This window comes from Chelonoidis abingdonii, chromosome 10 (assembly GCF_003597395.2).
Source record: "Chelonoidis abingdonii isolate Lonesome George chromosome 10, CheloAbing_2.0, whole genome shotgun sequence".
Lineage (NCBI taxonomy): Eukaryota > Metazoa > Chordata > Testudines > Testudinidae > Chelonoidis > Chelonoidis abingdonii.
The window spans coordinates 38,061,074-38,084,302 of NC_133778.1; the positions used below are offsets into that span (position 1 = coordinate 38,061,074).

The 23,229-nt window shown below is 38.3% G+C and overlaps 1 protein-coding gene across 10 annotated transcripts in view; it reads left to right on the forward strand.

Moving 5' to 3' along the window:
* The window catches only part of ATF2 (activating transcription factor 2), a 99,957-nt gene extending 78,901 nt beyond the window's left edge, over window positions 1-21,056 (forward strand). For 9 of the 10 annotated variants that reach the window (XM_075070092.1, XM_032784537.2, XM_075070096.1 and 6 more), the window contains 2 exons: window positions 7,498-7,603; window positions 17,914-21,056. In XM_075070092.1, the coding sequence (XP_074926193.1) occupies window positions 7,498-7,603; window positions 17,914-18,140 (333 nt within the window). In that variant the 3' untranslated portion in view covers window positions 18,141-21,056. Of the gene's footprint in view, window positions 1-7,497; window positions 7,612-17,913 lie in introns of those variants that run through there. The other variant, XM_075070098.1, reaches the window with a different exon arrangement.
* The last annotated feature ends 2,173 nt before the right edge of the window (window positions 21,057-23,229 follow it).

Here is a 23,229-nt window from a genome sequence, read left to right on the forward strand (position 1 = left end):
CCATCCGGTACCGGTCCCCTTGGTACTGTCCAAGGAAAAACCGACTATCCTGACCCCAACGCAGCCTTCCCTGCCTCAGCACAAATCTCCGTCACTGGTGGGAACTGCTCCTCTGTGGTCACCAGATGGAGACTCCTAGTCTTTTTGGAGTTGGAGGTTGGGTTATGCACCTTTCATCCAAGGAGTTGACCCTGCCGCTCCTCCAGTCATCCCTACCCTGCCCTGGATTGGGGCACAGAAGTGCCATTAAGTGGTTGGTCTAGTGGTCACTAAAGTGCCTATGCTGGTGCAATAGCCCTTTTGGAGTCTGTGGGGGTTTCTGCCAATCGCAGGGCCCCACTCGAGGCATTCCTGTTCGGTGGCCCCCAAGAGAAGGGCTCTGCCTCCCCATCAGGCAACACATGATCCAGACTCCAGTACCAAGCCTGGTACCAAGTTCAAGGAACCAGCTCCACGGGATCCAGTTGACACTTCCCTTCTCCACCTCAAAGAGAGCCAAGAGGAAATACTTTGTTCCTGCCCAGGATTATGAGTTTCTGTATATTCATCCCCTCCCTGAAATCCCAAGTATTTTCTGCTGCCAATGAAAGGGAAAGGTGGGGTCTGCAAGGTATGGTACCTAAAGCAAAGGACTCAGAAAAGCTGGACTTATTCAGTAGAAAGGTCTACTCTGTAAGGTGTTTGCAGCTCAAGATTTCTAACCAGCAGGTGGTGCTCTGCTGATATGACTTGTTGAATATGTGGGACTCCTTGTTGAAGTTCAAAGACTTGGTATCGCAAAAGGCGAGGCTTGAGTTCTCCTTGCTGATGGATAAGGAGAAATCCATAGTGATGGTTTCTGTGCAAGCTGCCCTGGATGCAGCAGATTCAGTGGCCAGGTCCATGGCTTCTTTAGTGGCCATGCATAGGAGTTCAGCAAACCCTCCAGGATCTCCCCTTCGAGGAAGCTTCACTCTTTTTGGGGCAGAGTGATTCAAAGCTTCATGGACTGAAGGATTCCAGGGCGACCCTTTCGTCCCTGGGATTGTTTATGCCAGCCACTTCAAGGAAGCACTACAAATCTCAACAGTCCTCCAGGTACTCCGGCCCATCAGGACCTGCAGAAGAAAAGGAGCAGGAGCTTTACGGATAGACCACTACCCCCTGCTATGTCAGCATCACTGTCTGCCCCACCCAAACACCCAGGAGACTCCAAGCAGGCCTGTTGGTGGGACGCTCAAGGACATTATACGAGCTCCTGTGTTTCCGGATCCAGTTTACCCTGTATTTGTGGACCACCTGTCCTGCTTCATTCGTTCATGGTTCTGTACCACTATGGAATGTTTGAGTGCTGATCACAGTGGACATTCGCACCAATTCATTTTCACCCCTCCTACCCAGCCTTCCTCCCTGTCCCTCTTCAGGGATCCCTCTCACAAACAATCTTTGACCCAGGAGCTTCAGTCCCTCCTTCGGGTAGGAGCAGTGGAAGAGGTTCAACAAAATGTAAGGCATAAGGAGTTCTCTTCCTGTTATTTCTTAATCCCGAAATCCTATTCTAGATCTCAACTAGCTCAACAGCTGTCTCAAGAAATTAATTTTGCATGCTCTCCCTGGCTTCCATTATTCCCTCCCTGGATCCTGAGGACTGGTATGCCACTCTCAATCTGAGAGACGCCTACTTCCATATATCAATTTTCCAAGGCCACAGATGGTTCCTCAGGTTCACTGTGAACTACATGCACTACCAATTCGCGTTACTCCTGTTTGGCCTGTCAGTAGCTCTGCTGGTGTTTACAAAATGCACAGTAGTAGTGGCAGCTTTTCTGAGGAGGTGAGGGGTGCAAGTCTACCCGTAGCTGGATTACTGGCTAGTCAGCAGCCAATAGAATCTAGTATCCTCCTCATCGCCCTAGGCCTGCTAATGAGTGTACAGAAATCTACCCTCACTCTGGTACAGAGGATAGAGTTTATTGAAGCGTTGCTTGACTCTACCCAGGCCAGAGCCTTTCATCCAGAAGGGCGGTTTCAGATGGCCAAGTCTCTGATAGTACACCTCAAGGGCCACCCAATTGCAACTGTCCAGAATTGTCTGAGGTGTTTTCGCTCACATGGCCTCCTGTACGTATGTATTGCAGCAGACAAGACTGCTCAGACACTCCAGGCATGGCTGGCCTCAGTGTATTCACTAAACTATCACCATCTAGACTCAGTTCTTACAGTTCCTTGCTTAGTCCTCGCCTCCTGCAACTGGTGGCTGGACCAGCATTCCATTTTCATGGCCCCAACCATTGATATCCCTGGTCTTGGACACATCAGCGCTAGGCTGGGGAGCTCACTTGGGACCTCTCAGGACCTTTGGTCTCTGAAAGAGTTCTCACTACACATCAGTGTCAGAGAGCTCAGGGCAGTTCACTTGGCCTGTCAAGTGTTCTTTTCCTCACATTACGGGTAAGAGCATGTTGGTTCTTACAGACAACACTGAAGTCTTGTTCTATTTCAACAGGCAGCGAGGGGCTCACTCTTTCCCTGGTGTCCCCCATGTCGAGAAGCAATTCAGCTGTGGGAGTTCTGCATAGCCCACTCAATCTACCTCGAGGCTTCTCACCTTCCAAGAGCACAGAATGAGCTAGCAGATCACTTTAGCAGGTCTTAGTTCAGTCACCAGGAGTGGTCTCTTTGCCCGGATATCGCAAAGGACATTTTCCAACAGTGGGGCACTCCCCAGGTAGACCTATTTGCAACCAGGCACAACAGGAAGTGTCACCAGTTCTGTTCCCTGTGAGATCACAGCCCAGGATTGCTCACGGATGCCTTCCTGCTCCCAGGGATAGGTCACTTGTACTACGCTTTTCTTCCTATCCTGCTAATGCACAAGGAAGGTTCCGCTCAAGATCAGGCGGGACTGAGCACAGGTCATTCTTATGGCCCCAGCTGGTTCCCATCAACATTGATTCATGGTGCTGCTAGGCCTTTCCATGGTGGCTCCAATCCTGCTCCCTCTGCATCCAGACTTGATCTCTCAGGGCTACGGTTGACTACTTCACCTCCACCAGGTCTAATTAACTCTCAAAGTAAAAGCTGTTCTCCATATAGGCTTCCCAATGCGGGATCTTGCCCATGCAATGTTTGTTGCAGGTCTTTCTTGAATACTTATTACACCTGAAACATCAAGGTTTATCAATTTCCTCAATTAAGGTTGAATAACCAGTTCATTTTTTCACGAGATATCTATCCATTTCCTCAAGGGCCTAAAAGGACTATACCTTCCAAGTGCGAGAACCCACCCCTCCGTGACCTGAGCTGGTCTTATCAAAACATATAGATACCCCGTCTGAAGCATTGGCAATGTACCCCATGCTATTCCTTTAGTGGAAGGTGGCTTTTTTAGTGGCCATTGCTTTGGCTAAAAGGATCTCGGCGATCCATGCCTTCATGCTGGAAACCTCTGTATTCTTTAAGGATAAGGTGCAGCTATGTCTTCACCTTAGATTCCTCTTGAAGGTGATTTTCCAGTTTCATAGCAATCAGGCAGTATTCCTGCCAGTTGTATACCTGAAACCATATGCAAATAGAAGAACAGTGGCTTCACACCATGGACATAAGACATGCCCTAGCATTCTGTATAGAAAGGACCAAACCATTTTGTAAATTCACCCAACTGTTCGTAGTGGTAGCTGGTAGGATGAAGGTTCTCCCCATCTCTTCTCAGAGAATTTTGTCATGGATTACATTGTGTATTCACACGTGTTATGAGCAGGTGGGTATTCCGTCACTAGCTATCCTGACTGCCCGCTCCCTGAGAGTGCAAGCGTCATCAGTGGTATTCCTAGCACAGTTCAGGACATTTGCAAAGCAGCAACTTGGTCGTCATTGCTTACGTTCTTTGCTCATTACACCATCACTCAGCAGTCTAGGGACAATGCCTGATTCAGTCGAGCTATTTTGCAGTCAGGATGTCCAGGAGCTCCAATCCCACCTCCTATGTAACCGCTTGGGAGTCACCTGCAGTGGAATTGATATGTGCAAGCACTTGAAGAAAAAATGATTACTTAACTTTCTTTAACTGTTCTTTGAGATGTGTTGCACATATCCATTCCACAACCTGCCTTTCTACCCCTCTATGTTGGAGTTGGCCAGAAAGAAGAGACTGGGTGGCATAGGGTCATCTGGGCCCTTTGTACCGGCATGGCATGCTATGTGAGCATGTGGCACCAGAGAGCGCCTGAGCCGCCCCAGCAGTCACCACTGAGGGAAAAATTACTGGTTACTGTGCTCAGGGCATGCACATACCTACAGTGGAATGGATATGTGCATCACATCTTGAACAACAGTTACAGAAAGGTAAGTAACTTTTTTTCCTTAATCAGTTATTTTCAAGTTTTACTAATACACAAACTTAAATCCATAACTCGGTATTTTTTAATTTTCCTGTAACTTAAAACAAGCTAAATAACATACTGTTTTCAATTCATTAATGACTGAGCTTGAAAACAATGCCAGATATCTGCTTGCAGCAAACATTTATGGTGGAATTTAAAACTTTTAATTAAATGTTATATACTATATTAATTTTAGCCACTTCTTTAATATCATCTTTAGTGCTTTATAGTTGCAAAATATCTTGATATACTTCTGCTTTCTGTAAAAGGAATTCTGTTTTTGCTATACTGAGTATGTTCAAAATTCCATTTTATAGACATATCATAAAATTATAGTAATTCTTTGGATATTTTAGTAAAAGTAATGTAGTTGTCTTTTATATCTATATTTAAATTAGCTGTCTCACCATAAATACTTGTAGCTGTTAAAAAGGACCGGACAGCTGTTTGCAGAAAACAGTTGGTAAACATTTGCTAAACTCCACAAATCTGCATCTAAAAAGAAGCTAAAAAATTCTCTAATTCTCCACTGCTTGTATTTCCATTAATCTGGCTTGTCTCATGTTGTTGGCAATAGAAGTAAATTTTGAGACAAATGGGGAAGCCAGTCAGGTCACCAGTGAGATAAAGTTTTGTGTTACTTTGGGTCTTTTGAGCTGATGCTGCAACCACATATACACATGGGTGACATCATTTATGTCCCATTGAGGTGAGTGGGATTATACTAATAAGAGTAAACTGTTCTGTAACTGATTCTGTAAACAGGTAACTGGTTCTGTAAACAGGTAACTGGTTCTGTAACTTTTATCTGTTAGCATTATTAAGCCCATAGCTACACGAAGAGATTTTCTTCATTAAAAAAAAAAAAAAAAATACAAGGAAGCTTTTGGCTTCCAGATTGTCAAGAGTTAACCCAGTAATAGTGAATTCAGGGGAAAGAAATTTCTTTCTGTCTGCCAAAACCAAAACCGTTAACTGTGAAGAACAGAATGACTTGTAAAGAAAATTGAATGTCAAAGAAATAATTAAACTGTACTTTATGTGAAAACATTAATCAATCCTGCATTTCCATAATAGTTCTTCACTCAATAGCCTGGCACAGCTGATCAGCATAGTGGGCAGTAATGACCCATGATTACTTATGTTCTATTTAATAGTAAATGTAATAAGTTTGGAGCTTTGCCTTAGCATAGTTTTACAGACTGCATGCTAGGGTTTAATAGTTCATATTTTGTTTAATACCTAAATTGCCCTGCTCAGCTGAATTTTACTGTTGACATCATTAAGCTACAGTATTTCTAAAAATAGACTGATTTCATAAAGACTGAAAGTTGTGGTTGAGCTATTGAACAAAAATAATTGTCTTTCACCAACGTTAATAAGTAGATGTCTTAAATTTAAATATCATACAGTGTGTGTCGTGTAAATTTAACAGGGTTTTTAGAATGAAGACTCTGAACAATACATATCGAAATAGGAAGATGAGAATTTATATTCTTTCTGATGTAATTTCTACATAATATATATTTTACTGCATGTTCTCTGTTAGCTTCTGATAAACACATTTCTATACAAATAAGGTCTACTTCAACCTTTCTTGGTACAGTCCAGAATTCTATCTGCTTCTTAAGTTAAATTGTTGTGTATAATTCCCATTGCTACCTTCATTTTCTTGGTTTTAAATGATACTATTCTATTTTATTATATATGTAGTGCAAATGTCTATTAATTGCATCACCTCAATAACATTCAATATTTTCAGTTAAATGGGCAAAGTCTCTTTACTCCAAGCTCTTCTACATCAGTTTCCCCAAACGTACAATCTTTTAAAACCTGTATTCTGTTTGCTTTTGTGGATGGCTTTCTCAGCCAATATGTTTCCTTGGTAAAAGATCTCAAACATTATATATAATTCTAAGTATTGCCTCTGTGCCTTACAGACATATTGAAGAATACTGTATTCCTGTAACAATAAAACATACCCTGTTGTCTGTTTTACTATAAGTAAGGCTATGATTTGGTCACGGATATTTTTAGTAAAAGTCTCGGACAGGTCACTGGCAATAACCAAAAAGTCACTCCTCTTTAATATGCATATTTGTATGAAGGAATTTTGTTTGATGCAAAAATTAACCCATCAAAACTTGCATTGAAAATACGTTTTGAAAAGATATGGGAGCAGCAAATATTGACAGGTTACTTAATGTTTTGTAGACAACTTAAGCTTAAGACAGTTTGTAACTATTTTTAAGTAAAAATGGTTACATCTAAAATGTCATGCTGTTCTTAATTTTGATTCTTGTCTAATATAATAACAATAGCTCTTATCAGGCTCTTCATCAGTAGAGTTCAAGGTGCTTTACAAAGGAGGGCCAGTGTCATTATCCCTTTTTTACAGATAGGAAAGTGTAGGCATGAAGAGGTGAAATTACTTGCCCAGGGTCACCCAGCAGGCTAGTACCAGTGCCAGGAATAGAATCCAGTTATTCTGAGTCCCAGTCTAGTGCTCTACTAGGTTACATTGCATCTAAGTGTATCAGTATTAATTCTTCTCTCCTACAGTGGGTTTATTCTCATACCCATTACTTGATTCTTGCATACTGATTGTTTCCTGTTAATGGCTACGATAAATAAAATCTGAAAATTGATAGATCACTGTCTTATCATTCCTGTTACATTTTGTGAGGAGGTTCTCTTTTATAGAGTCTAAATGTGTTTATAAAAAAAATTCATTCCACACTCACTGAGCATATTCGGGGTTATAACATTTGTTATATTGTGGGTGGTTAAAATTAGGTTTACTTGCTTGAAAGATAACCTACAAAATCATCCAGAAGAGATTTACAACAGTCTGATTGTGTGAATTGGACTATGTGTAGAACCTGCAGTCTACCAACTACAAAATGTAATACAATAAATGTAATAGCATTTATTATATATATTTAAAAAAATCTGTTTACAAGTTATATCTATAGTTTAACATTAAAGTGTCCTAAAGTCATGGAAAAGTGTACTGTGTTTTGTTTACCCCTAAATGAACATCCAAAGATCTTGTAAAATTTAAGACTGTTAATACTTACCTCTAAAATGCATGTCGTCTGAGCCTGGTAAAGTGCATAACTTTCTTCTCCTTTAGAATGAAGTCACCCTGCTGAGAAATGAAGTGGCACAGCTGAAACAGCTTCTTCTGGCTCATAAAGATTGCCCTGTAACCGCCATGCAGAAGAAATCTGGCTATCAGAGTGAGTAATGTTCCATTACCTATAGCCTTAGGCTGCATCAGTGAAATACTGCCAAAGTGAACTGAGCAACCATTAAAAATGAGAAGTGCAGCTATAATATTTAACAATAAATATATAAAATTCTGCAAGCTTATTGCAAGACAGGAATGAATGTATGATATTTTGAAGCTATTTTTCTAAATGCATTCAGTTTAAAAAATGTTGTAGATTATCTGAAGTTTAAAGACATTATAGAAAAACCAACCAAAACTAAGTGTATACCCATAATTAATACTAAAGGACTATAAGCTGCAATAGCTGCTTCTAGTATATGCAGTTAAAGTATTGACAGTATATGGTGAACAATCTTTGTAATGCATTATCTTAAATAAGATGAAAGGTCCTTGTTTCTTCCATTTCATAATGAGATTTCCGTTGAGGGGAGGGTAACAGCTGTCCTTATTTACTAGCACATACAGGATCAGTCAACCCATTAAAATAATCAGATGCAGGTTCCTGGCTCTTACTGTATGCTGTCCCTGAGATTGTTTTGACTTAAAATAACTGTTGTTTGTCATAAGAATTTAAAATGTTTGAATTTTTAAAACAGGATTCTAATAGTGAAGGACTAAGAATTCTCAAGTTAAAATGAAATCAGTAAAACTGTAAAATTTTAAGGAAATGAAATTTGTTCACTTAATTTTTCACTTTTTAGGCATTTTAAAGGTTAATTGTGCTTTTCTTACTTCTAACTTCTTTTTTTGGATATGATGCATAGAGCTAGAACCAGCTGCTGCTGTAGAATAAATGGCCAATTTTGTCCATTGTACACAAATTCGTAACAAATAACTGAGCTGGGAATGCATTAAGCAACATTCATAATATATAACCCACAGCTTTCGTTTTTATGATTTAGTGATATTTCAGGATATTTGTAAATGTGAAGATTGTTTCTGCCATATGTAGCCACTTCATTTTAATTTGCCAGTGTCAGTAATTCAGGAGAATAAAGGAACATTTTGTATTGCATGCAAACAGTTCCTCAGGTGCTTGCGATAAAACTTAATGGCCACCATCTTTACTTGTAGTCATTGTAAGCAGTTTCATCAGAATGGGCAATATTTTTTAATTTAAAAGATTCAGGAGATTTAGCAGCTCTCTGTTGCCATATATATTTAGAACACTGATTTTGTCAGTTTTGAGCTTATAAATCTTAGTCCTTTGATCTCCAGTCATTTTGACAGGATGGAAAATAGCATCTTGGAGTAAATTGGAACCATATAGAAATATGTTCGGGATTTATATTAACAATGATTGCTGCAGGGATGAGACCATTATGGCTCCCATCTGACATAACAATATAATTTCATATAGAAGCTACTAGGGGATACCATTATGCATGCATGGTTTTCCAGAACAAGCTAGGTTTCTTGAATTTTGATAGTTTGAAGATACATATGTTTCTCTAGATTTACATGAAAAATTATTGAACATATGCATTTTTTAAATAGACTGGCAGATAATTACAAATTAAGAATTTTTTATTAAAATACTAAAAACTAAATGTTTAGTAATATTGTTGACCTTAATACTTGAAAAAATGATACAGTATTTATAAATTGCTGCAGATCTTGAAGTTCTTAGGTGTGTCTTCATTATAAAAGTCTAAGTAAAACTAACTCACTACTAACCAGAACAGAGAATGTAAAGTTGCTAAAATATCTCTCATTGAAAAAAGGAATTACATTTTAAAAGAAGTATAAAAAGATGTTCAGAAGGGAATGTTCAGGCATAGTTCAATTAGTATTTTTGTCAAGCCTTTGGCACAGTGCCACACAAAATAATGATCTACAGGATTCGTGTAATGAGTAATATGCCATGGGGATGAGCTAGGTATGTAAGTGGATAAAGAATGCGCATACACACTGAACTCTTGTCTCACTCTGTATAAGTGTTATGTCCAAAACACTTCACAATAGCTCTGAGAGAATTAAATATCTTAATTTTACAGATATTGGGGCAACATACACATAAAGTGACTTGTGCAAGACTATATATGATGAATCATAGCAAGGACCGATTAAAATGGTTTTAGTTAATGTTTGTGATTGTGGCGTGAATAGAAAATAACTTCAAATCTTTAAAAAACAAATTAAAAAAGTTATACTCTATCTACATCATCAGTATGACCATGTTAGCTGAACTTTTTAAAAAGTGTTAAATAGTTTCTTATCATGTGTGGTATAGAAGAGGCAAAGAGGCAGAATTAGAATGCTCCTGCGGTGCAAGGTATCGTGTGCTGCTGAGACACAGTTAATTTATACCCTGCGGACGTGACTTTAACAATTCGATATACAGTTTAATGGTCTTTCACTTAAAACGCACTTCAACAGGCACAAGCAAACAATGACATTGCAGAATTTTTTGACACTTATTTAAGTATCTTTAAAAGATCTTTTGAACAACTTCTGCTTCACATAGAGTGAAAAGCACAAGTACTAAGGTCCCTCTTTCTTGCTAGCATTTTCAGTTACTTTAAGTACCTTTCACCTGCTTCCGAGAGGTGATGATGACTGAGAAACCAGAAGAGACAAAAAGAGAAGTGATTACATTTCATGAGGCTGTTTGGAGGAAACCTTGGGGCAACGCAAGAGTTGTCGACCAAGTATAAATTCATGTCCTTCCCAAGCAGATATGCTACTGGTCAATTGTTTGGGAAACGTCTTGAACCAAGCCCTTAAAGACTTAAACAAAATTTTAAAATTTTGTTTATGTGTAATCTACAAGAGAAACCTGTGTTTGCTATCCATAATCCCATCTCAGACTCAGTTTCAGGAACACACTTCTGCAAAGCATGTATAGTCTTTTGGTGTGGAGGATGGGGAGAAATGAGGGAGGATGAATAGTTGTGATGGGGCAGAGAGTAGCTGGAGAGCTGTAGGTGTGAGGATATTACTTCTGTTTGTTTGTAAAGATTCAGGAAGCTTCCAGAACACTAGATGATTGTATTTGCGTAAAGCTTAATAAAAATAGGGGCTATAATTCATTTACGATTGAATCAAATTATTTTATTCCTGCTCTAGTTAATTGTAAAGAAACAATTGGGGTCTAGCCATTATAATAATTATGTCAATCCATTGCCTACAAATTGTTCAGGATAAGTCAACCCCTTCAGTGATTTAGCCACCACTCTAGAGAATTTTCTGGCTACCATAGATTTGCCTAGATGTTGACCTAAACATTCCCTTTGTCTCCATGCACCAGCAGTATCTGGTTTTATCTCTGGAGACTTCATGCTTCAGTATTATCTGAAGTATCTGTCTGTTCTGTGCATTTGCACCAACTTTATACAAGCTGTCACAACTGTGTGAATAACTGACTTTTTTAGTTTGCTGGTATTTCCAGAAAAAAAAAATCAGCAAATGAAAAATTGGGGGAAAAAGAAAAATTGGAAAGAGTGAAATGTTTTATTTGACCCAAAACATTTCATTTCACTTTTGAGCTTTATCTTTTTAAAATAAAATTGAAAGAAATCTAAAACGCAATCATTTCAAATAGGAAAATCACAATTTTCATTTAGAAAATATGAAAATGTTGCTTTACTTTTTCAGGTTTTTTTAATAGAATTTTTCAACTAAAAAGGTATAGCAAAATTCACACATTTCCTAAATGTTTTGATTGACCCAAATCTCCAGTTTTGGACAAAAAAATTCAACCAGCTCTAGTCATACCACACTTACGGAAGAAAATGTTTGCAATTTTTTCCCATTTGGATGACTGACTAGTGCAGAGGTGGGCGAACTACGGCCCGCAGGCCACATCCGGCAGCGGGACCATCCTGCCTGGCCCCTGAGCTCCTGGCCGGGCAGCTAGCCCCTGGTTTCTCCCCTGCTGTCTCCCCTCCCCCGCAGCCATGCTGCCATACGGGCAGCGCTCTGGGCGGCGGGGCTGCGCGCTCATGCAGGGCAGCATGGCAATACGTGTGGCTCCGGCCAGGAGGTGCGGCTTCAGATATGCTGCTCTGAGTGGCATGGTAAGGGGGCTGGAGGCTTGGATATGGGGCAGAGGGTCTTGGAGGGCAGTCAGGGGACAGAGATAAGGAGGCAGTTGGATGGGGCAGAGGTTCGGGGAGGACAGGAGATGGGGAACAGGGGAATTGGCTAGGGGTGGGGTCCCGAGAGGGCCTGACAGGGGGTGGGGATGTGGATAGGCATCAAGGCAGTCAGGGGACAGGGAGCAGGTGGGGTTGGATAGGGGATGGGGTCCTGGCGGGTGGTTGGGGACAAGGAGAAGAGAGGCTTAGATAGTGTCTGGGGTCCCAAGGGGCAGCTAGGGGCAGGGGTCTTGGGAGGGGGCAATCGGGGGACAAGAAGCAGTGTACGTGCCTGGGTGAGACAAAATCCTCAATCTTGGGGCGGACGTTCGTAGTGTGGGCGGTGGGAGTCCGAGGAGGCGAAGTCAGGGGAGAACGAGCGTGGGAGCAGGCGTTGTATGGATGGAAGGGATCTTTGAGGTGGGCAGGCAGTCCAGGGGGCAGGAAAAGTGGGTGGGAGGGGTTGGATAGGGGGCAGGGGCCAGGCTGTTTGTGGGGCACAGCATTCCCTACCTGGCCCTCCATACAGTTTTGCATGCCAATGTGTCCCTTGGGCCAAAAAGTTTGCCCACCCCTGGACTGGTGTGTAGCAATACTTTTTAGTGTATACAGAAAGTATTCCCCCATACTTTGAAGCTTGTTGTGAATATCTTCAGAATACCCTACTTCCAACACAGTCTAGTCTATATGGTAGCCCACTTCCAAAGTGAGTGGGCAGAGCCCTCCTGTCTATGAAGAAGATAGTCAAAATGAAGCAAGCCATAAAAGAATTGTGAAGTCACCTATTTATGTGATAAATATCTCTGCTTTTCAGTGATTCAGTGCACCAGTCGCAAGTTGGCCCCTACTTTTGTGTCCACTTGTAGATCCTGCAGTTTTTTCTGATTTTTAGTTGGAGCCCATCAAGACCACTGAATTTGAACAAATTTACTCTGCCATGCCACCCTGTCATGGTGGCTTCCAGATTCAACTATTCCTACATTTGGATCTCAAGATGTTAGCCCTAATGGCTTGGCACGTAAAAGGCTATTTGTTCAATAGGTGTGTCAGAATGCAATTCTATCTTTTTTATATTCTGGAAAATTTCCCACCTCCATATCCTACTTCAGACTTAGGAAAAAGGTTGCCTTTAGTGTCAAGTAGTTCTCTAAGTGCACTCTATTTCCACTGAGTAAAATTTTTTGCTCTTCAGAGGAAAGTTTGCACTCTTTTCAGGGGTTAAATTCAAGGGATGTGGTGTCTTTTGGGAGGGGATATGAAACAGAGGATGCAGCTCCCCCCCACCCCCACTCTGCTAAAAGTAGAGGGAGAGCACCATTTGCTGGCCCTTGAAAGGTCCACCAGAGTTCTGTTTTCTCTCTGGTGAGTGATATGAAGGACTCATCAGGCAGGGGACTCTGAAGTATGAGCAGCGAAAGGAGCTGGTGTATAGGTTGAGAAGTTTCTGGGACTTTGAGTATTTTCTGTCAATGAGTGGAGCAGTAACAGCAGCACCCGACAAGGGAAGAAGAGGTGCGTCAGCTGGGAGTCCCCATTGTACATCCTCTTCTTCCATGATGCCCCATCCACTGCCTCCTTATTCTCTCCAAGGGAAAAGGGACACTTCATAGCTCTCCTGTTTTTTTTTTCATAAAATGTTTTCGTTTTTTTTAAATCTCTTCATTTTGTAAAAGGCAGGAAATTGCATTGAAGTTTTCATTGTTTTTCAGGGACAAATCTGTAACCTCTTCATATCTCTATTTTCATTCGGTTTTACATCAATACAGGTTTATATACTGCTGGAAATGGGGTATGGAATACCAAGGATGTGACCATTACACATGGTGCACACTGAACTCTCTCTCTCTCTCTCTCCCTCTCCCTTTCCCTTCCTCCATCCGTGTTCCCCACATTGGGTGGCTATGGTCCTGTTTAGGGACTTGAACAGCTTTTGAAGCCATTTGTTGTATCTCCTTTTTCTTTCTCTTGCTGCATTCCCTTGCCACGTGATCTTTTAATAAGTGTGAAAACAGCCACCAGTCAGTGAGCTTCCTCTCCTATCTTGATATAATTTGACTCCTTTGATGTTCGAAGCATCCATTTAAAAAAAGGAACAAAGTCCACAAAAACATGCTATCTAGATTAATAGGAATTTTGTAGCAGTCCGTTCCAAAGGGTCAGCATTGCACTCTTGAAATAGGACTTATTCCATAAACACTGTAAAAAACACCATAATGGAGATTCAACCTAAATGTCTATCCCAAACTTTAAAAGAAAACAACCCCCAAAAAATGCCACCATGGATAAAGAGTGGAGAGTAAAAGTAATGAAAAGCAAAAAAGCATCATTTGAAAACTGGAAGTCAAATCCTACTGAGGATAATAGGAAGGCGCATAAACATTGGCAAATCAAATGTAAAAATAGAGTATGTCAGGCCAAGAAAGAATTTGAAGAGGAACTAGCTAAGGAGACTCAAACTAAAGTTAACTTTTTTTAAATACATCAGAAGCAGGAAGTCTGCCAGAGTCAGTGGGGCTACTGGATGATTGAGGTGCTAAAGGAGTACTCAACGAAGACTTGGCTATGGTGGAGAAGCTAAATGAATTCTTTGCATTGGTCTTCACTGGAGAGGATATGGGGAAGATCCCCACACTCAAGCTATTCTTTTTAGGTGACAAGTAAGAGGAACTGTGCTTGATTGAGGTGTCAGAAGAGGAGGTTTTAGAACACCTTGATAAATTAAACAGTATAAAGTCACCAGGACCAAAATGATATTCACCCAAGAGTTCTGAAAGAACTCAAATATGAAATTACACAACTTCTAGCTCTGGTATGTAACCTGTCTCTTAAGTGAGCCTCTGTACCAGATGACTGGAAGGTAGCTAATGTAGCTCATATTTTTAGAAAAGGCTCCAGAGGCAATCCTGGCAATTACAGGCAGGTAAGCTGAACGTCAGCGCAGGTAATTGGTTAAAACTATAGAAGGGAAGAGAATGAACAGACATATGGATGAACGTGATGTGTTTGTGGGAGGGGGGAGATGAGGGAAGAGTCAACACGGCTTTTATAAAGGGAAATCCTGGCTCACCAATCTCTTAGACAAGGGTAATCCAATTGACAGAGTACTTTGACTTTCAGAAAGCCTTGGACAAGTTCCCTCTCCAAACGCTGTTAAGCAAACAAAATAGTCATGAGATAAGAGGGTAGGCCCTATCATGGGTCAGTAACTGGTTAAAAGGAAGGGGAAAAGGGTTAGAAATGAACAGTCAGCTTTCTTAATGGAGGAGGGTTAATAGTGGCGTCCCCCATGGATCTGTACCGGGACCTGTGCTGTTCAACATTTTCATAAATGATCTAGAAAAAGGCGTGAACAAGAGGTGGCAAAATTTGCAAATAATAATACAACTCCAAAGCTGACTCTAAAGAGTTAGAAGGATCTCACTAAACTGGGTGACTGGGCAAGAAAATGTCAGATGAAATTCAATATTAAATTCAAAGTAATGCACTTTGGAAAAAATAATCCCAACTGTATATTCAAATTGATGGGGTCTACACAAGCTTTAATTACTCAAGAAAGTGATCTAGGAGTCGTCATGGATAGTTTCCTGAAAACATCTGTACAGTGGCAGTAAAAACAAACACAACCCCCCCCCCCAAACTAACAATGTTAGGAACTATTAGGAAAGTGATGATAAAACAGAAAATATTATAATGCCACTTTAAAAATCCATGGTATGCCCACACCTTGAATTACTGCATGCAGTTCCATTCAGCCCATCTCAAAAACGATGTATTAGAATTGGAAAAGATGCAGAGAAGGACAACAAAAATTATTAGGGGTATGGTACAGCTTCCATGCAAGAAAAAATTAAGATGACTAGGGCTGTTCATCCTAGAAAAGAGATGACTGCCGGGGGATATGACCGAGGTCTAAAAAATCATGAGTGATATGGAGAAAGTGAACAGGGAAGTATTATTTAGCTGTGCACATACCACAAGAACTATGGGTCATACAGGCAACAGGTTTAAAACAAATAAAAGGAAGTACTTCTGGCACACAATGTACAGTCAATCTCTGAAAGTCTTTGCCAGGGAATGTTGTAAAGGCCAAAAATATAACAAGGTTAAAAAAATTAGCTAAATTCATTGAGGATTAGTCCATCAATGGCTATAAGCCAGGCCCATTATCAGAGTGTCCCTAAACCTCCACCTTCTAGAAGCTGGGACTGGACGACAGAGATGGGTCATTCAAAATTGCCCTGTTCTGTTCATTCCCTCGGAAGCATTTGGCACTGGCTGATGTCAGAGACAAGATACTGGGCTAGCTGGACCATTGGTGAGCCCCAGTATGGCCATTCTTAAGCTGTTATACTAATTAACATTTCTTTGGAATACATTTGCAAGGCTGCTTACTTGCATGTTTGTCTGACTTTGCTTCTATTGAAGCAGTACTGTGTAAACAGTTACTTTCTGTTTCTGAAACTAATCCCTTCTTAGTATGGATAAAGGACTGCAATAAAGATCTTATGTTGTGGAATTGACTTGCTCATCAGTGAATTTTCATTCTTGCAACTGGTATTCCTGGATTGAAAAAACCTCAGCCCACAATAATCTACCTTCAAGGTATTTTTGTTATCCGTGCTCAGTGTTTGTTCTTCGTTATTATCATAAACTTTGATGTATCCTTCCTTGGACACTTTATTTGTGTCTTTGTCATCCTTTTTAGTTTTGGATTCAGTTTTCCTATGCATACCCTATTCAGTAAAAGTCTATTTTGATTGCACCGTTTTAGAACGGAGCTCTTTTCCTCCTTAAGTTCTAGCCAGGTATCTGTCTCCATTTCAGTTATTAAATGTAAAAAGTAAATGCTTTGGGAGTTGTCACAGGAGACTCAAGTAACATTCTAGGAAGCTTGGGATGGTACCAAAAAATCTTGCAGTTAAATTTATCATTCACGCCTTCCATTTTTATATGAGCAAAAACCTGTTGTGAACTGAGATTATTTTATCTGAACGATATCACTTACAGGTAAAAATTTGACTGCCACAATTTATTATCACTTGATAATGTCTGTTCAACAATCTGACTAATCAAAAATAGAGAAGAGATTTAATTAAAACACTAATTAATTTACCAGTTATCACCTGTAAAAATAAACTAAAAGTTTAATGTCTAAACAATTTTCTCATCTAAATATATATGTTTATCAGATAATCTATTAAATGGATTTCACTTCTCATATTGGCTTCGTTATCTCCTAAAATGCCTATATATATACACACGTGTATGTGTGTGTGTGTGTATATATATATATATACACACACACGTGTGTATATGTATGAACTTTGCCTTAAATGAAAAGTCTGTGTTGTAAAATATAACTGATGCATTTATTGAAAGAATAATTCCTGTTAAATTGTGCCTCTGTATTTAAAAACAAAACAAAACACTAAATTTGCACAGCAAGAAAAGTTTTTTTTTAAATACTTGGGTTTTATGATCATAAATTATGGGTAATTCATTTGAGTACTTCATTGATTCAGAGCAAGTCAAACAGAAGTAGTTTTTAGATATCTTCTGATTTTTAAAGACTTTTATGTCATGCATTAATTAACTCTTATTGGCAGATATTTAAGTGCTAAGCAACACGAATTGAATTTCACCCTGTTGAAATAATGAAGATTTTGCATATTGAAAACTTTATTGTCAAACTGAGCAATAGTAATTTACTGTATTACAGAGAGTGATTTTCATAAACATTATTAATTATCAAACTGAGAATGATTCTCTTGCTGAATTACTAGTCAAATGCAGTATCTTGTGGTTTTTAAAAAATCTGAATCTAATTAATTCACATAACTATAGAACAGCTGGTGGCATTTAGACTATAAACTATAGACTGTTGTTGTTCTCATGTGAGTGCATCATTAGACTCAGGTGTTATAGTCATCAGTCGCTGCATTAGTTGGAAAATCAACCAAAATTAACTGTGGTTTTAAATAGATGGGAATAATAATTTGAAAATGTACCTATGTTCATAAATATTCTAACATTTTATCCTGGTTTTTGTTTATAAAAAAAATACAAGCAAGTTACTTGTTCATCTTTATATATAAAGCAATTATACTAAAAATAAACGTTTGACTAATGTATTTTTATATGTGCTATTAGTTGTGATTATTTACAGGACTCTTATTGTTATCTGAAAAAATATTATGCATATTTTAGAAAAAAACAGCAAGTGATTTTTTTTCTTTAGCTGCAGATAAAGATGATAGTTCTGAAGACATTTCTGTGCCAAATAGTCCACATACAGAAGCTATTCAGCATAGTTCTGTCAGCACTTCCAATGGAGTAAGTTCAACCTCCAAGGCAGAAGCCGTAGCCACATCAGTTCTCACCCAGATGGCGGACCAGAGTACAGAGCCAGTGCTTTCACAGATTGTTATGGCTCCACCTTCCCAGTCACAGCCTTCAGGAAGTTGATTAAAAACTTGCATTGCAACAGTTTCTTAGATATACATTTGTGACTTTAAAGGGAAATCAAGACCAGTCTCCATCTAAAAAGATATATAGCTTAAGATTATTCATTTTTAAAATTCAAATTTAAATTTGGCTTTAAAGATTGGCAGATGGGCAGATGAAGAGGAGACTGAAAAGCGGTTTCTAGTCTCCTTGCAGAAGATGGATTTTTTTTAAAAAAAAGTTGATTTACTAGTTATTTTCTGTGCTCAATGTGTAAAGTGTGTGTAAAGTACAATGTGGTTTATTTCACTTTTAATTTGGTATTATTTCAACCAACATTGGGGTGAATTATTAAAGTGCATCTCCAAGACTGTGATAGTAATATTATGTGACATTTTATACCAAAGTTCTGCATAGTCCCTATTGACTTTGAAATGTTAGCAAGGTCATAAAGCACTAGGCAAGAGAAAAAGACAGTAACAGTACATTTGCTTTTAGTCTTTTTGCCTTTTTATTGTTTTGCACATTATGAGAGAAAGAACATTGGGAGAAAATGTTTGCTTTATATCATGTGTAGCGTTTTGTTTGGCTTATTAACTGTTTTGTTTGGTTGGGTTTTTTTTTTAAATTGTTTAACAAGGCCAGTATGGTATAGGGAAATACAGTACTTTTATGCACATACCTAACTAGATGAGGGTCATTACTAACTAGATTTTCTTTAAAAACTGATGCCAATTTTTTCAACACTTTTTAATTTTAAAAGAGGAGCTTTATTTCTGCTGTCAAAACAATGGTCTACAAATACCCTTTGTGGTTAAGCTAGTAGGAAACAGTAAAAAGATATTGTACAATACAGGGTTATCAAATATGGAATAATTTTCATAACTAGCTTGATACTTTGTGGGTTTTTGAATCACAGACTAAGGAGTTTACTCATTCACAAGTATGGATGCCAGAAAAGCCTAAAAAACCTTTGTTAAACAACGCTTTTTTCCTTCTTCTTTGTCATTGTCTTGTATTTGCAAGCTAACTTGTACTTAATTCTTGTGTAAGCACTGTCATCTTTTAGTAGCAAAATTTTGATACCTTTCTCGTGGAAAAATCAGTATCTACCATATCTTGGAAACAATGTAATTATAATGTGGTGTGTATGTTTGTGAGAATGGTTCAGTAGTTTATGCCAGCAATCTTTGCTTGAATGTTTAAAGATGCCTTCAATGTGATGCTGGCTGATAGATCGCAGTTTAAAAATGTTATTTACTGTGTGAACTTGGCTAACTAACATTCCATGATGTATGTTTGTTTCTGATGAGATGATTGTAGGTACACTTTTTTTCTCATTATCCAATCATCTGCAGGATATTGAGTTTTTTAAATGTGCCATTACCTATTTGGATTCTGTACTCATGTTCAAAATACAGTACAATATTTTACAATAGATTACGTTGGGGGAAAAAAGTAGATGTGTGCTTTCAGGTCAGAAGACTTTGTACAATAGCTAAAGAGTAGCAAATTTGGGCAGTCAGGATTCCATTATGTATATAACAAAGATTTAATGCATTTATAATGGGTTGTGTAGTTCATTTTCTCTTCCTTCTCCATGCTACACTTTTAAATCTGTGCTATCAAATTCCTTATGAGATACATTTCATAGATTTAAAAATGAAATTGATAATACAGAGGAAGAACATACTTTGTATAATATACAACCATACTGTAATCAAAACTGGACAAAGACATATCTGAATTGTGTGTATAGCATTTCAGTGGTGTAAGTGTGAAAATAATAGGAATTCTAAATATTTTGTGTTTTAAAAACAAGGAAGTAATTTTTGATTTGATAAACCCATATGGTTAAATACTTTTACTAGTTTCATGGGGGAAAAGTTAGTTACTGAAAAATTCCACAATGGTAAAATATGCCATAAGTCTTGTGAGAAAGGAATTTATCTCAAAGGCACAAAATGTGAATTATGCAGGAAAGCTATACAGTTACTACTTTTCATTGTAATTTTGATGAACTAGGTAAAACCTCATTGGTTACATTTTCATTCTCTCTCCTAAACACTAGGCATTTTTATCTTATTTATGCAAGTGAATTTTTTTAATAAAACTGTTGTGCCTGTAAAATTAGTCTACATAAGTGTGAGGAGACATGTAAGCATTTAACGAATGGGGTTGGGAAAAGAACCATAATAAACATGTCTGTGTTCATCAAATAGAGAAAACAGTTATTAGTTGTACAACAATGAATTCTGTTTTGAGACATATGTCACACTACTTCTGTACTTATCATTTCGAGTCTTTACATTTGAATATGTTTCACAAACTGTACTGTTTTCTTGTATGTGCAGTTTGCATGAGTAAATCATCAGAGAATAATCTTTAAATTATGTTCCTATTTTAGTGAAATTACAACTGTTCTAAAAAGGTAGTGGTGTACTCAGACTTCTTTCTCTATGGGTTTTTTCTACAGTGGTTGTTAGCATTTATGTGGAACTCATCACCAGAATGTCAGTGTAACATTAGATAAATGTAGAAGAATATCCCTGTCTTCTAGAGGAGGAGTCAAATTCCATTCCTTTACCCTTGGATTTAAACCACTTTGTTTAGAGGAATTATTCTTACATCATTAGTTCCAGGAGCAGAAGATGGGCATCAGAAAGGAGTCCAAGATGGCCCGTAGTTCACTGATGTGATTCAACCCGATTTCTGTTGGCAGTGAGTTCCATAGCAGAGTTTAATGGGGTTTGTGTGTGTGTGTGTCTCAGCTAATAATCTGTAAAGTTACAAAAGTAAAGTAAATCTACAGTTAACTCTTTTAATCCCTTATTCAACACAATAGCTACGTAGAAAATAGAGGTGGGCAAATACTACAAAAATTATGAGCATTCAATCAAATTTAAAAATAAAATGTTCCCCTTTTGTTTGCTTTTTTTCAGAACATTTGGGTTGGTTAACTTTAATTCTCATAAATGTTTGTGGAAACATATTACAAGTTTATATGCTCACACTGAAAGTGGTGCATTCTGTACGGGTCACCCCTTAAAGTATAGAGAGATGATTCCCAAAATCTCTCCACAGAGCTCTGATACAGAGGCAGTAAAACAAGACAGACAGGAACCTGACTGCATGCATCCTTTGCAGCTAGATTTGTACACACAATTATTTTATTTAAATATGATGAGAAAATTCAATTTAAATTCGTCATGTAGTCAATCATTCTTACAGAAGTTTAATATAGGAAAATTGCTTCAAACGAGGCCTACATGATAAAGAAAGAGAAATGTAATGTTTTTCTGTTCTTGCTTTTCTCCTGGAGACGTTCAGATACCCTTTTGCTTCATCAAACTCCCTTCCTGATTATAGGAATTAAGTTCACCGCTTCAGGAAAAAGAAACAATACCATCATTTTTATGTGACAAATCACTAGTCACCACCATTGTTCAGATATTGAGTGTAGGGTCAGACCTAAGTAAATAATTGTTGGGTTTTTTTGTTTTGTTTTTTTTTGTTGGTTCTGGGGCCAAACTGGGGGAGAGAAAAAAACAGTTTGGTTTGAACTGAAAATGGGTTTGTTTTTTTCTTTCAGGAACAAAAAACTTAAACATTATATTCAACCCAAAATTGTTTCGTAATTAGCTAAATTTCTTCACAAAATGGATTTTAAAATGTTTCATTTCAAAATGGTTCAAACACAGTTCTTTAACATTATGTCAAAATGTCTGAAAGTGTTTAGACATTTTGAAAATTATTTTCCATTTCTTTTTCAGCTGTTGATTTTCAGTAAGTCTTGGTACCCCAAGGAAGCTCTAGAAGATAGGAAGAAAGTTAATGTGCCAATATTTAAAAAGGGTGAACAGAATGAATCCAGGGAATTATAGGCCTGTCAGCCTGACATCAATCCCATGCAAGATGATGGAGCGGCTGATACAAGACTTGATTGATAAAGAATGGTAATATAATTAATGCCAATAAGCATAGGTTTATGTCAAACTAACTTGATATCTTTTTTTAATGAGATTACAAGTTTGGCTGATAAGGGAATAGTGTTGATGTAATATATTTAGACTTCTGTAAGGCATTGATGAGAACAATATAAAATTAACATGGCACACGTTAAATAGATTAGAAGTTGGCTGACTGATAGGTTTTGAAATGTAATTGTAAATGGAGAATCGTCAAATGGTTGTTTCCAGTAAGGTCTCACAGGGATCAGGTTGTGGTTCTATGCTATTTAACATTATCAATGGTCTGGAAGAAAACATAAAGTAAAGTTGGCATTTAGGAGTGGTAAATAATGAAGAGGACAGGTCACTGATACACAGAGAGATCTGGATCGCTGGATATATGAGTAACTATAATTTATACTTCTAGGAACAAAAAACATAGGCCATACTTATAGGATAGGAGACTATCCTGAGAAGCAGTGATTCTGAAAAAGATTTGGGGAGTCATAATCAATAATGAGCTGAACATTCCCTTCCAGTGCAATGCTGTGGCCAAAAGGGCTAATGCAGTCCCTGGACGCATAAATGTTAATCTCAAGGAGTGGAGAGGTAATTTTATCTCTGTATTTTGCACTGGTGCAACTGCTGCTGAAATACTGTGTCCAGTTTTGTGTCCACAATTCAAGAATGGTGTTAATCAATTAGAGAGGGTTCAGAGAAGAGCCACAAGAATGATTAAAGGATTAGAAAACCTGCCTTAAAGTGATTGAATAGATTGAACTCTGATTCTCTTTGACAGGGAGAAGATGAAGTATTTGAGTACAGTCTGTAAGTACTTACATGGGGAACCCATATTTAATAATGGTCTCTGAAATCTAGCAGAGAAAGGTGTAACACAATCCAATGGCTGAAAGTTAAAGCTAGAAAAATTCAGACTGGAAATAAGGTGTAAATTTTTAACCGAGAATAATTAACCATTGGAACAGTTTACCAAGGTTCATGGTGAATTCACTATCACTAGCATTTTTTTAATCAAGATGGGATATTTTCTAAAAGATACTTTCGGAATTACATTGGGGGAAATTCTTTGGGCTGTGTTGCACAGGAGACTAGATGATCACAATGGTCCCTTCTAGCCTTGGAATCTATAAACCTGTTAA